The following is a 14,672-nucleotide window of genomic DNA, read 5'->3' on the forward strand; positions in this document are numbered from 1 at the left end:
TATAGATTATAAACTATAAATCCTGTGTGATGGACTCTATATAAAATGTGTTGTTGTTTTACCTCACACACTATTACTGTCCTTAAATGCCAGTCACCCAAAATAAAGGTAAAGCATTTCCTTGAATTGCTATAACAAATTTAATTTTAATTGTTCAATGCTTTAATATGTCAATAGAATAGACAATCCTTTCCTATCTCTGATTTGAAAACACGAAATGACTTTGGTTGTCTCTGCTTTAGTGTGTCACAAACCAGTGGCCATTCTAGTAAATCTCCTAAATCTGAAATAGAGTCATATTAAATAAATATGAAATAAAAGTCATATTGGCTGCTGCATTTGTCCACAAAATATACAGTCAATTCACTTTACAGTGAAGCACCTTGATTGTCTCAAAGATGTGATGAGGGGCTTTTTAAATGCAAGGATTATTATATGTTAGGCAGCTCACATTGGCTGAAAGGAATATTATGCTTGGAGAACCAGCTACTAACCTGAAAATCCACTGTTTCCTCAGGAAGTATAAATAATAATATAATATTCCTTGCATTTGATATCGCGCTTTTCACAATAAACTGGGACTCTTAGATGCTTGTTAGATCAGGGAATGAACTAGTATTAATTATCATTAGAAAATGGAATTTTAGTATTTTTCTTCTGCAATTTTTGGATTTGCCTTGCTATTAAAATGGTTCCAAAAGCTATTCGAACACCTTTTTGAGTTGAAAGAACCAAACAATAGACTTGCATGAGAGCCAATTTTCTCATGACTTTAAAAGGTTTGATTCGATTATGAAGAGCCATGAGCTTTATCAACCCAAACATAAAATGTAAATACCAATGGAGTATTTTAATTATCCACTATAGATCAGTGAAGTTTTATTGGCTGGGGTGTCAGCCTTGGTTAACTGGTAACACACCTGTCTCTGTGTTAGAAAGTTGTGGGTTCAAGCTCCATGTCGGGACTTTGAACTCACATAGCCTAGGCTGATACTCGAGAACAGTGCTGGGGGAGTGCTGCATTGTCAAAGGAACCATTGTTTGGATAAGATGTTAAACCAGGATCCCATCTGTTTGTTCTGTTGGCCATCAAAGATCTCACGGCACTCTTTGAAAAATGAAGGTAGTTTCTTCCAGTGTCCTGGCCAACAATCCCCCAGATAAAATTGGCCATTCACTTCACGGCTGGCTGTTCATGAAACATTGCTGTGCACAAATTGGCTGTTGTGTTCACATATAAAACACACAGTCAGCGATCCTGTGAAGTGCTTTGAGGTGTCCTTCCAAAGTGAAAGGCTCTATATCACATGGAAAGATTATTATTATTTATTATAGGGTACGTTTTGCATGGTTTGTAGAAGGAGAAGCTTGATGGGTCAGATAGTCTTTTCTTATTCCTTGCTTTGTTGTTTTGAATTTTGAAACATGCAAAAGATAAAGTTGAATAAGAGCATCCTCAGCAATAGAGCTGTTCACCTTTAAAGTAGCAATATGTCCCTGTAGTAACTTATCCTATAGTTAGCTATGTATGTTTATAATATTTACTCTCTGATGATTCACCAACCTAACCTCTACCCCACCTCAAAAGAGAAAGGAATACATACAAAATTAATTCTAATTTTGTTCATTTACCTCAAAAAAACAATGGGTCTGATGTTTGTCAGTTTGCCAAATGCAGTTTGCCGCTGTGCTGTGTAAGTCTTATAACAAAATAAATTGGCTCCAGTTTAGTGACTCTCTCTTTCCATAACACAAAATACAAGTCCCGGAATGATCTTTGTCAGTCTTCTTTGAATTAATTGTAATGATGTCCATTGAATGGTAGAGTGCTGTTACTCCATATGAAACATGGATCATATCATGTCACATGCCACTTGAGTTAACCATCAAAGAAGCAAAGCTTGAACAAAGTATGTATATGGAAATCATTGCCTTAAAGGGAACAAGGTAGTCTGATAATGAATAGGACTCTTAACATTACCAATGCTCTTACCCTTCATAGGGGAAAGAATACTAAGGATTTATGATCATTAGGGAAGTTGTTCAAAGTGTGGTATCAGTCTACTCAAATCTTCATTACATTGAGGCTTGACTATGCAAACTCACTGCTTGTCGGCCTTCCCAAACTCCTCCCTCCACAGGCTGCAGATCATCCAGAACTCTGCAGCCCGTGTCCTCTCTCGCACTAGGCTCTGTGACCCTATCACCCCCATCCTTGCCCAACTCCACTGGCTTCCCATCACACAGAGGATACTGTTCAAGATCCTGGTCCTCACCTTCAAAGCCCTCCATATCTTGCTCCCTCTAACTCTGTGACCTCCTAACCCCCTACCATCCTGTTCGTTCCTCCACTCAGCGGGCTCCGGCCTACTTCACATCCCCCACTTTGCTCGCCCCACTATCGGCAGGCGGGCCTTCCGCCACTCTGCACCCACCCCCTGGAACTCCATCCTGCAGTCCCTTCATCTCGCCCTCCCTCGCCACCTTCAAGACCCACCACAAGACCTCCCTCTTCGACCGTGCTTTCGATCTCCCTCAGCTCGGGTCCGTAACTCTGTCTGTCCAGCACCTTGGGACGTCCTCCTGACGTGAAAGGCGCTATACAAATGTAATTTTGCTGTTGTTGTTAGTCATATAGGTGGAAGGAGGAGAGGAAACTAAAGGTTTTATATTTAGAGCAGAGTTCTCCGTTATTTTGTATCAGTGGGAGGTATACCCCCGTTTCTGCTCAGTGACTTTGAAGCCATAAGAGATCACAAGAGAGATCAGTTAATTCCTATTATATTATCCACTTTACTGTCCTTCACGTGGCAACATTAAGCTGTTTCTTAAATGCGTCCAGTGTACTGGCTTCTACCACCCTTCCAAGTAAACAGTTCCTGCTGTTGATTACCTTCTACTAAAGCAATGCTTCCTTGTGTCTGTCCTAAAATTGCCCTTCATAACCCTAAACCTGTATTATTTTGTCCTGCTTTCTTGGCCTATCGGTGGACACCGATCTGCTTCAGTTCTTCCACACTTCCCACCCCACCATTGGCAGTCGGGCATTTAGCATCTCTGCCCCCACGCTCTGGAACTCTATCCCACAATCCCTCAGCCTCACCCCCTCTCTTGCTTCCTTCAAATCCCGTCTGAAAACCTTCCTCTTCCATCATCAATCACCCCCACCCCCACTGCCCTCCTCCCCTTCTGACACCAACTCCCAGCTTGGGTCCAAAACCCCTGATTGTCCAGCGCCCTGGGACGTCTTTAATAATAATAATAATAATTCTTGCATTTGATATAGCGCTTTTCACGTCTTCTAGACGTCTCAAAGCGCTTCACAGAATATGCTGTAAAATGAATGTATGTTTGTGGGCGAAATGCGGCAGCCAATTGCGCACAGCAGTGTCTCAAACAATCATGGATTGAAAATGACCAATTTATTATTGTTTTTATTGTTTTGTTTTTGGAGGGATTATTATTAGGCATGTGGAGTAAGGAAACTTGTCCAAGATTTTGCCCTGCCTGGAATTGGACCCAGGTGTCTCGCTTGCAAGGTGAGTGCTCTAACCACTGAGCTACAGGACTCCACATGTAGGACATCTGACATGAAGGGCGCAATACAAGTGTAATTTGTTGTTGTTGCATCTGAAAGTAGGCCTTAAAGATGTATTAAGAATTTTGTCACTTCCCTCCGAAAGTTGTCAGGATCAATCATAAATGTCATCCTGTCACAAGGATCGAAATGAGGAGTATGAGCAGCCTCATCTGAGTTCACCATATATATCTAAACCAGAAAGTTCATGTTAAAATGTTATGGGACCACAGTGAGGAAATCTGTACACATAGCAATGATAGGAAATTCATTCATTTTTATGCCTCTCACATTTGTTTGACTACTGGACATATAGCCACTTCAAGCTGAATAATACCCAATGTTAAGATCAATTAGTATAATGAGATTATCCATTGAATCAGTTAAATGTGCTATCAAAAAAAACTTGCACAAACCTAAAGGGGAAAGGGATGGAGAACAGGCAAGTGAAATAATCTTGTGGACATCATTAAATACATGGGATGAAGCAGTTTCCCTTTAAATACTGCTTCTTTAGATGGAATTGACCCTCCCCTTCCGGAGCTCTGTGATAGCTGCTTGCTGGATAACAGAATGACTGGTTAAGGGTTATGGTTGAAGTTTAAATCATTAATTTTTACATTGACCCAATTCTAAAGCAGAATAACAGTCCAGTGCATTATTCATTAAACGCGTTTAAAACAACTATTCCAGCCTATGTGAATTTGATTTTCTCAGTTTTACTTGCATTTGGATAAATAGCAAAGACTTACTTACATATGTTGTATTCTATTTGCTACAGCATTCTAATTTAGTCAAATATTTATCTTTACCACAAATAAAGAATCTGTCTAACCATTAGGCTCCACCACCCAGCTGTTGGTTTGGGATTCCTAGGAAAACTCAGTTATTCTGCTGTTTAGAAACTGAACGGTAGGGGATACAAAAATGAAATTGTGAAATTGAAAATCTGATCTGTCTGGGATTGCTGTAACAATGTCAGGTAACTACAGTAAGGTAAAACAGCCAAATGTTGTTAATGGGGAGCTACAATGGCCTATGAGAACAGGTCAAAGATCAAGAACTCTTCTGACATCATGAATAGAGTGAATTACAATCACAGCTTGTGATGGGAGCATCACACAGAAGTAAGGAAGGCAGAGGAATATTCACATGAATCATAGATGTTTTCTAGACACATTTTCTCCCTCTTGTGGATTATTGCCACTATCGTCCCTGCAGAAAGGAAAAGCGGATCAGAGTGAGTCTGATTCAAAGGTTCACTGATCCTGAATGGTGATAAATTAATTTTCCAGATGAGATTGTTGGACTGGATTGTGTGAAACCCGTTCAGTAATCGATAACCAGAGCATGAAAACAGCCTACAGGCTTACACAGAATATTAATTATGTAGACAAGGGTTACTTGTTAATTGTGAGCAAAGGAGGAGAAAGAAGAAGTGTCAGCAAGAGAGAGAGAGACAGGAAAGTGAAAGGGGCTAAATTAAAGGGTGACTGATTTTAAGCGAAAGAAAGGAAGATTAAAAAGACAAGAAAGAGAGCGAGATTAAGGAGAGATTGAACAGAATATACCCAAGGAAAGAAAAAGAAACAAGATTGTAAGACAAAAGAGAGAGGAAGTGAAGGTGGAAGAGTGACTGCAAGAGAGCGAGAGAAAGAGAGAGAGAGTGTGTGTGGCAAAGCGACAGAGAGAGTCCAGCAAGCAGCTGGAGCTGAACAGAGAGTGATGGGCTGTGCTCCTAGTATCCATGTCTCTCAGAGTGGAGTGATTTACTGCAGAGATTCAGATGAATCGAACTCCCCTCATCAGACCACCACCATCTCCCAGGGCACAGCAACAGTACATGGCTTCTTCATCAAGACAGATGCTGCTGATTCCCTGCCTTCTGTGTTGGCATACCAGAGCCGGGTAACACGTACCTCCTCACGTCGAGAGAAGAAGGAGAACAGCAACTACACCGAAGCTGAAACCCAAACCAGCCATACTAGCGTTAAGGTAACAGGCTCCATTCATTGAGGTCATCGTTACATATTCTTGTCACAAACATACGGGAGACAATTTATGGTAATGTATTCTTCCATTTATTATCTGGGGTGACAGTAGACTTTATGAATTTCTTTGCCGTTGGAAAATTATGTTATTTTATTTGCATTTTTGAACATAGGCTAATATTTCACAGAAACATCTGACTTTTGCATACTCACAGGTTAATGATATAGACACACATTCAACCTTTGAAATTAGCTCTTTATTTTTGCAATTCTATTTTGTTTCTCGATATGCAGTATAGGAGCTCAGCATTTCTGCTAAATCTCAAGTGATGCGATTATTTTAACTTAGTTTATTTCATCACACGTACTTCCTCAAACTCTACAACTCTGTAGTCCTTCTCCAGGGTCTTTTCATATTCTGGAATATTAAAACCTGTATGAATATTGTGCCAAAATTATTGAGGTTAATGCTCTTGTTTGAAAGCCAAAAGTGTAACTTTTAGGTAAATCTGCATCAGTGCTTTCATATCTGAAAATAACCGTTGCCCTGTTTCTGATAGTTTGTTTCACTTTATTATATACTATATAGTGTTGCAAGGAAACATTCATGTTGTGATGTGATAATTATCAATGGTGATACTTATCACACACTACATTTCCCCCAATCCTGAAATCAGACTATGACTCCAGACTATTTTTAATTTCTCGCCCTTCTACTTTCCTGCAGGTATCGACTTGCTAGGGTATGGTTTACGAGCCCCAGCAGTTTTTCGCTACTTTGCCCAATTGCCAATTTTTCATATGTTAGCACAGTAAATGTTGCCAGGTTGATGAACTATTAATCCCAGGTCAGTTCAGTTGTGTTCTCATCTGCTATCCACACACACCAGTTAACATTGGATAGTGAACAAGAGTGGAAGCCTTGATCGATTTTTATCTTGTCTAGCAAACTTAGTTGCAGAATTGAACCCATAAACTTTTGGATTGAAATGAAAGGACAGTTCTATACCAGCATGTGAGCTCATACTCCAGGCTGTCACTCCAGAACAATACTTAGGGAGCGTTGCATTGTCAGGGATAGTCTTTTTGATCAGTCATTAAACTGAAGAACTATTTGCCTGTTCAAGTGAATGGTAAAATCCCACAAAATGATTTGAAAAGAGAAGGGAATTTCCTTCGGTTTGTTGGCCAACAATTATCCTTAGCCGCTAATCTAGGCTATGCCACCTCCCATCTTGATTTCTCAAATGCACTCCTCACTGGTCTCCCTCGTTTCACCATCCACAAGGTCCAACTCATTCAAAACTCTGCTGCCCGCGTCCTCTCCCATACCAAACTCCGAAACCCAATCATTCAAATTCTTGCCAGGCTCCACTGGCTCTCTATATCTGAAAGAATCGATTTCAAGATCTTCATCCTCATTAGCAAATTCCATCTTGCCCCAGCACCTCCCTACCTCTCTGACCTGCTCATACGCCGCTTTATTAGCTGCCCTCGTCGTTCAGAGGACTAACCATGTCCTCCGATTCCTCTGTGCCAGAAATCAAGACAAGAAGTGGATGAGGCTTTCAGAGTGTAGTAAAATAATAGAGATTAATTGCTTTCCATAAATAAAATCAAAATACTGCAAAGCAACAACTTTCCAAGAGCATGCTCTTTATCAAAATGTGGTTGCAAACATTTTTGATTTGTTTGGAGAAGAGATGGAGCAGACCCATCATTTACTTACAATGTCATCACACACATGTAATCTGGAAAGTTATATGAGAGCGAGTTTATGTCATTGTGTCACAGTTATTTATGTACATTCCTTTCTGAAGATCGCATCCCTTTTAAGTTCTTAATACAAAATAATAGTCAGGAGGACATCCCAAGATGCTGGACAGTCAGAGATTTGGACCCGAGCAGGGGGGTGGGGAATCAGGGAGAGTGGAGGGCAGGGAGGGTGAACAATAATAATGATAATAATCTTTACATTTGGTATACCGCTTTTCACGCTGGGAGGATGTCCCAAAGCGATCTATAGTAAAGTGAAGTGACTGTGTTTTATGGGCAATTTGTTTTTGTTGTGTAATCTGTTAGGAAAAAGCAGAATGTCAGTTGATAATTATTGACTAGTTTCAGATTGGAAGAGCCCATTGATTTCAGTGATTTGGTTTGAAGATATCCATGCTCCCAATAGGGAAGAATGATATTTTCGCACATCTAATAATAGAACAGGACTTTAACCTGGCTTGTATCATGTAACGGGGTATTCAGAATCTACCTCTCAGCTTGTAAAAATGCTTTCTGCCCTACTTTTGCTGGGTTCCAATTCAAAAAGGCAACTGGACACTTTTCAAAAGCTTCTGTTGTGAAATCAATTCGGCTGAAGTCATGGAGGTGATCAAACTATTTGCAAATTACAGGGCAAACCTGCTACAGAATCATAGAATCATATAGCACAAAAAGAGGTCATTCGCCCCATCGAGTCTGTGCCAGCTCTTTAAAAAGAGCAATGTAATGTCAATCCCGTCCTCCTCAAATACCCATCCACTGCGTTTTTAAAAGTTGTTATTGAATCGGCCTCGACCACCCTTTCAGGGCAATGTGTTCCAGATTCGAACAACTCGCTGCGTGAAAAAATTTCATCTCACCTCCCCTCTGCTTCTTTTAGAGACTATTTTGAATCTGTGACCTCGAGTCACCGACACACACACCAGTGGAAACAGTTTTTCCCTTTCTAACCTATCAAATCCCCTCATGATTTTGAAGACCTCTATTAGGACTCCTCGTAACCTTCTCTGCTCCAATGAGAATAATCCCAGCCTCTCTCGCCTTTCCTCATAATCAAGGTCCCTCATTCCTGGTACCATCCTCGTAAATCTCCTCTGCAGCACCATCTGGGCCCATTCACTCAGAATCCCTGTATTAAAATGGAGTGCGCTTCCCGTTCAGGTTATCAATAGAAAGCACCACGGATGTCACTTCCTGTGCATTATACATGCAGAGTATACGCAGGAAGCACTGCTGATGTAATTTCCTATGTGCATTCTCACTGTACTTAGGAAGCACCACTGTCACTTCCTTTGCAAAGTGACGGAACAGTGTTTCCTTCATAGTGCACATGTCCTGTGCGCAGGAAGTAGAATCAGCATGCAACCTGACAACCTGGAAGTTCCTAGAGCAGGAAGTCTGACAGTATGCGCTAGAAGTCAGAAGTATTTAACTCTTTCTCCCTGCCTCACTAAAATTATTAACGCTATTTTCACAGTTTTTGAGAGACTTCAGTGTTTGAAGTAATACTTGAAATACAGTGTTTTCAACAATACTTTTAATCCAGTCTTCGGCGGACACTTAATTACCAGGAGTGGTAACTGAGCGCCCTCAGAAGAATGAGTTAAAATAGAACCTGTACTAAAGTGAAGCACTGAACAAGGGGCTTCCCCTGTATCAACTAAAATACATTTACAAGCAGATTCAATGCAATGAATATCACATCAAATGTGTCACCAAATGCTATATTTTTCACTCCCATATGTGTTATATAATGCTTCATAACATCATCAATTTCATTCCTTTGAGTCCAAATGATTGTAGTACTACAATTGCACAACGTAAACTCTAGAACTGTCCACTCTTTGATCCACTGCGTCACATATGAACACAAGTGCTAGGTATGTGAGATACTCCATACAATTGTCCTATAATCTTTGTATGTGGTATGGTTCCTTTCATGTCAAGAAGTTGCCTCAAAACGCTTCACAGAATATACTGTAAAGAGTAGTGATTGAATTTGTGGGCAAATTCATATTGCTTCTTTATTACACAAGTCTTAATTGGATTTCCTACACTTAGCCATGAAGAAACAAGAAACATACATAATAATAAACTATTAACATATGAACATCGTGGCAAGCCATGCATTTAAGATTGTTCCATGCCTCCAGACAAAAAACATACAGCAGTATCCACTGATCAAATATTTCTGAAATCATTGGAGTCTCTCAAGCACTGTGAAAATAGCATTAATGATTTCTGTGAAGGGAGGGAGAGAAAGGGTTAAATAATTATTACAGATCGGTAAGGTTTTATTCATTGCAATGCCTTCAGGAAAACTGCTGTGATTTGAGCAGCACATACTTTTGCTGAAATGCAACATGTGTTTTCCAAGTCAGGTGATTGGGACTGGAATTCACATAAACTCTGATATTCAATAGTATTTGCTACATGCATTTTAATAAATCTGGCATTCAGCCACTACAACATTTTCTTTGTAGTAAGACATATAGAAGTGCTTAAGAATATTAAAAAAAACTGTTCAACCCTTCAAGCCTCCTCCTTCCACAGACCCTACAAAATCTACACTTTTGTGGACTTCACCTGACCCACTCAGTTTCCTGGAGAGGGTTCTGTGTAGCTGAACAATATTTGTTTTCCAGCATTGCTCTAAATTCATCCTTACAGATATTGCCTTCTATTGAACAAAAGGCAAAGTACTGCAGATGCTGGAAATCTGCTATGAACACAGAAGTCGCTGAGAACACACAGCAGGTCAGGCAGCATCCATGGAGAGAGGAAAATTAGTTAACGTTTCAATGACCTTTCATCAGATCCATTGATCTGAGTGCCTGGTTTGAGACCTTGGATCTCATGAATGGAAAACAATTCCTGACAAGCTAACAAGATTCATTTTGGATGTAAAGAGCACTTCAGCCCATCTAATCTCATCCATCCAGAACATCCCCTTACCATCCCCCCATCACTGCATCAAGCAGCTTTTTAAATGAGTCTAATGCCCTGACCTCTTCTGCCTTTCTTGGCCACCTGTTCCAGTTGTTGATTACCCTCTACGTGAAGAAAAACTTCCTGATATCTAAGGTGGGGAGGGTGTGATTTATGCTCCTCCTCAGCAGATCAACCTTGGAAACAAATAACAAATAATATGAAGACCCAACTGGGAGCTATAATTTACAATAATACTCATCTCACCTTAAGGGGGAATAAAGATGGTGGTGATCCAAGTCTGAAAGGAAGAGACCACTTCCTGAGAGGGGTACCCTGCCATCTAGTGGTCTTTACCAGCTGGCATGATTTTACACAAATATAACAAGAAATAATCCTTCATTTGATATAATGCCTTATCATGTTAGGAGAGCATTTCAAAGTGCAGCGACTGTGTATTTTGTACAATACTGTCCGACAAACAGCCATGAAGTGAATGACCATTTTTTTATGTGGTGGATTGCTGGCAAGGACACTGGAAGAAACTCCATTCTCTTTTCAAATTGTGCCATATGATCACTGGACATTGGAGTGTCAGCCAAGACTATGAGTTCAAAGTCCTGATATGGGGCTTGAACTCACAACCTTCTGACTGAGCCAGATGACACCTCAAAACATCTAAAACTTTACCGCAATATTTCTAATGTAATCTCAGCAAAGACTGGAATAATTTATTTTGAGGTATAGTAAAAATGCCCATGAGATGTGACCTTGCATTTGATTACTTTTGCTGCCAGCAGCTTCACATTGACTGGATAACCTCAATGAATGATCAATGATCACACTCAGCCACTCTACGCTGAAGCATTGCTCCACAACCACCAGTAATGTTGACCTGCATTCCTCCCTTGCTAAAAAAAAGTGGTCCTTATATTGAATCTTCAGCTGATCTGAGTGAAATCATTCTGCCAAAGTCAAGGGGAACTGGGAAGAAATTAATTCCCAAACCTAACATACATTAGGAGCGGTTTTACAGACACATTTTAACTGTGTTTCCTGTCAATGTGACAAAAATCACATCACAGACACGGTGTAGGATTAGTGACATGGAAATAGCCAGGGAACCCCCATCTCCCACCCCCACCACCACTTTGGCTCCCACCCCAGTTTGGGTGCACACTGCTGTGACTGTGTTGTGGGATGTCCTTGCCCTATGAAAGGCTCTACCTAATTGTAAATTGTATTGTGTAAAAAGAGAATATCAGAATGGTGCAAAGTTAATTTTCTCCTGTTGTTGTGGTATGGTTCCTCAGGCATTGGTTGTTTCTGGTACTCCATTCAATATTGTGAACCATTGGCAGTGAGTGGTGGCAAGGTCGCTCAGATATACAGTATGTCACAGCCTAACCTGACCTCTCCCCACCTCGCTACCACACTGGTAGTAGAGGATCTTGTAGAAGCAACAGGAGCAGAAAGCCTGACTGGTTTTACCCTCCTTAACCCTGGGAAGTCCTGGTCTGTAAGCTGCAGTTCATAATTCTATCCACTAGACCATTGGGGTTTGTCCGACTATCTTCTGCCTTAGTTGTGTTCTATATTATGGACTTAAATCTTTCACCTATGTTTCTCAATAATAATAATAATCCTTGCATTGGATATAGCGCTTTTTACGTCGGGAGGACGTCCCAAAGCGCTTCACAGAACACACTGTAAAGTGAATTGACTGTATAATTGTGGGCGAACGCGGCAGCCAATTGCGCACAGCAATGTCCCACAAACAGTCGTAGATTGAAAATGACCAATTTATTATTGTTTTTGGTTTTGGAGGGATTATTTTTAGGCGTGTGGAGTAAGGAAACTTGTCCAACGTTTCACCCTGCCTGGAATTGAATTCAGGTCTCTCACTTGCAAAGCGAGTGCTCTAACCACTGAGCTACAGGACTCCACAGTCCTGTAATGTATAAAGATAACTTCTCACTCATTTTCAGACTTTACTTTATGGTTTCTGTTGGAAAGTGACTGGACCTTGGGTTCCGGCCTTTCTTTGTAGCATTTTACGCTGTTGAATAGAATGATTGCATCTAACAAATCTTTTGGCTCTCAAGTCCAATCACTGCAATTGTTTGAAATAAAGCAATGTAAGAATACCAAAGAGGTTATGGCCTTTCTGATTACTTGTCCTAAGCAGCCAGGAAAAATCAGAAATCAACTGAGAGTCACAATGGGGCAGTGAATAAAGTAAATCAGCTGCGGGCAATATATTGGAAACCATAAAGTTAGGAGCACAAATTGAATCAACAGCGCCAGTTTTTCTTAGGTTGCAACAGGGTGAATGTTGTTTGATTCAGTTATAATGTCAATACAACATTGCTAGATCTGTAGGAGGGAGCAATTGGGAAGGTTGGGGTGAATCACCAAATTGAGTGTCTCACCACACCATTTCCATCTTCATATGGACTGCTTTCCAGAAAATTATACTTTTCCTATTTTGTTGTAAAAACAAGTTATCACAATAGCAGTCTTTTTTTCATTCCACATCTCACCAGTTCTAGCCAGGTTCCACTAGCTCACCATCACCGAATGGATCAACTTCAAGATCCTCACTCTCGTGTTCAAATCCATTCACTCTCTTGGCACCTCCCTACTTCTCCGACCTCCTCACTCCCCAATCCACCATCCCGCGCCTCCACTCGACTGGCACCGGCCTCTCATTCGTCCCTCACACCCACCGCCCCCACCATCGGAGGTTGTGCTTTCAGCCACTATTCCCCTAAACTGTGAAACACTCTCCCTCAATCCCTCCGCCTTACCCTCTCTCTCTCCTCTTTCAAGTCCCGCCTGAAAACTTTCCTGTTCGACCATGCTTACGGCCACCTTCCCCCCCCCCCACCCCGCTCAGAGTCAGGCTCCGCCACTGTTAAGCGCTCTGAGACGCTACCCTGTGTGGAGGGTGCTATATAAGTGCAAATTGATGTTGTTGTTGTTGAAATCATATTCATAGCGCCAAAAATAGCCTCAGGTGAAATCGCACTTTACCATTGAGAAATATCTCTGTAGACATTGCTCTTTCTACTGTGATAAAATGGCAACTGATATAGTACTGTCATACTTACCATTCAGTGATAAGAAGACTGTCAACACTGAGGAAATCAGTGAGAGAGATTGTGAAGACACTTTATAATAACAACTTCCATTTATATGGTGCCCTTCATGTACAGTAGTATCTCCGAGTGGTTTAAGGAGGTGGTATCTGACACAAAGCAGGGAGTATTCGAAAGAGAGTAGGCATGAGGTGCATAGTAGCTGAGGACATGGCCACCAATGGTGCAGCAGAGGAGCAAGGAACATGCAACATGCCTGAGTTTTGGGTGTCCTCCCAATGTGAAAGGTGCTATACAAATGTAATTTGTTGTTGTTGCATTTGTTGGAAGGAACAAGCAGAAGAATGAGGATGGAGAACATCACAGAGGTAGGGAGGGATGAGGACATGCAGGGATTTGTAAGCGAGAGGGACAATTTTGAAGTTGTTCCACTGGGAGACAAGGAAGCCTGGAGAGGACCAGAGGTAATGGGCACACAAAGCTTTGTGTGAGTAAGGATGCAACCATTTGATCAAGAAAGCGATGGTAGAGAGGAAAAAGAGTTGCGAGTTGAACTGATTACAAGGTTGTGTTCCATGAATTTTAGAGAGAGAACAAGAAGATTGAAGAAGTCAGAGCCAAGCACAAGGAGGCGTTGGTGAGAGTTAAGAGGGATCATTTTCAGCTTTTCAATGTGTACCTGATCAATGCATTGTTTTAAACAGTGGCATGAATCAATTTGGTTACAGTTTTACCAAATTATGTGTCATAATGAATGACTATCGACAGAACTGAGAATATTATCATGCATGGATGCAAATTGTGAACTTTTGAGCCTAACATTATTTTTGATTTAAAGCTCGTATAGAAAAAATGGACAATGTGTTTCTCAATGGCAAACTATGCTAATTGAGCCCGTTAATTTCAGATATATATTTTTCCCCTCTTCATAAATAGCATCAATCACATTAAAACTCAAGTTGTGACTGCACAGAGTAGTAGATTCACCTCTTTCCACAATAATGAGTGGAACAAATAAAAGTCACTCCAGCAGTGCATTGGTGAAACAATTTACTTCAATACCAAAGAGTAACTGTCTTTATCAGGTCCAAGGCCTTCATAAATAATCAAACAACAACAACAATTACATTTGTATAGCGCCTGCTGTATAGAGTACAGCATTTCAGACCCGAGCTGGAGTTGGGGGGAGAAGGGAGGGGAGGGGAAGTGGGGTGGCCGAAGGCATGGTCGAAGAGGAGGGTCTTGAGGCAGGACTTGAAGGGGGCTAAGGAGGGGGCAAGGCAGAGTGACTGGGGGATG

The 14,672-nt window shown here is 41.0% G+C and overlaps 1 protein-coding gene across 1 annotated transcript in view; it reads left to right on the forward strand.

The window, feature by feature from the left end:
• Positions 1 to 5,221: 5,221 nt before the first annotated feature.
• Positions 5,222 to 14,672, forward strand: part of pde8b (phosphodiesterase 8B) — a 98,957-nt gene continuing 89,506 nt past the window's right edge. The window contains exon 1 of the mRNA XM_007905387.2: positions 5,222 to 5,572. Coding sequence (XP_007903578.2) covers positions 5,303 to 5,572 — 270 coding nt within the window. The 5' untranslated portion in view covers positions 5,222 to 5,302. The remainder of the gene's footprint in view (positions 5,573 to 14,672) is intronic.

Source organism: Callorhinchus milii, unplaced genomic scaffold, assembly GCF_018977255.1.
Source record: "Callorhinchus milii isolate IMCB2004 unplaced genomic scaffold, IMCB_Cmil_1.0 Scaffold1, whole genome shotgun sequence".
In the NCBI taxonomy this organism is placed as follows: Eukaryota; Metazoa; Chordata; class Chondrichthyes; order Chimaeriformes; family Callorhinchidae; genus Callorhinchus; species Callorhinchus milii.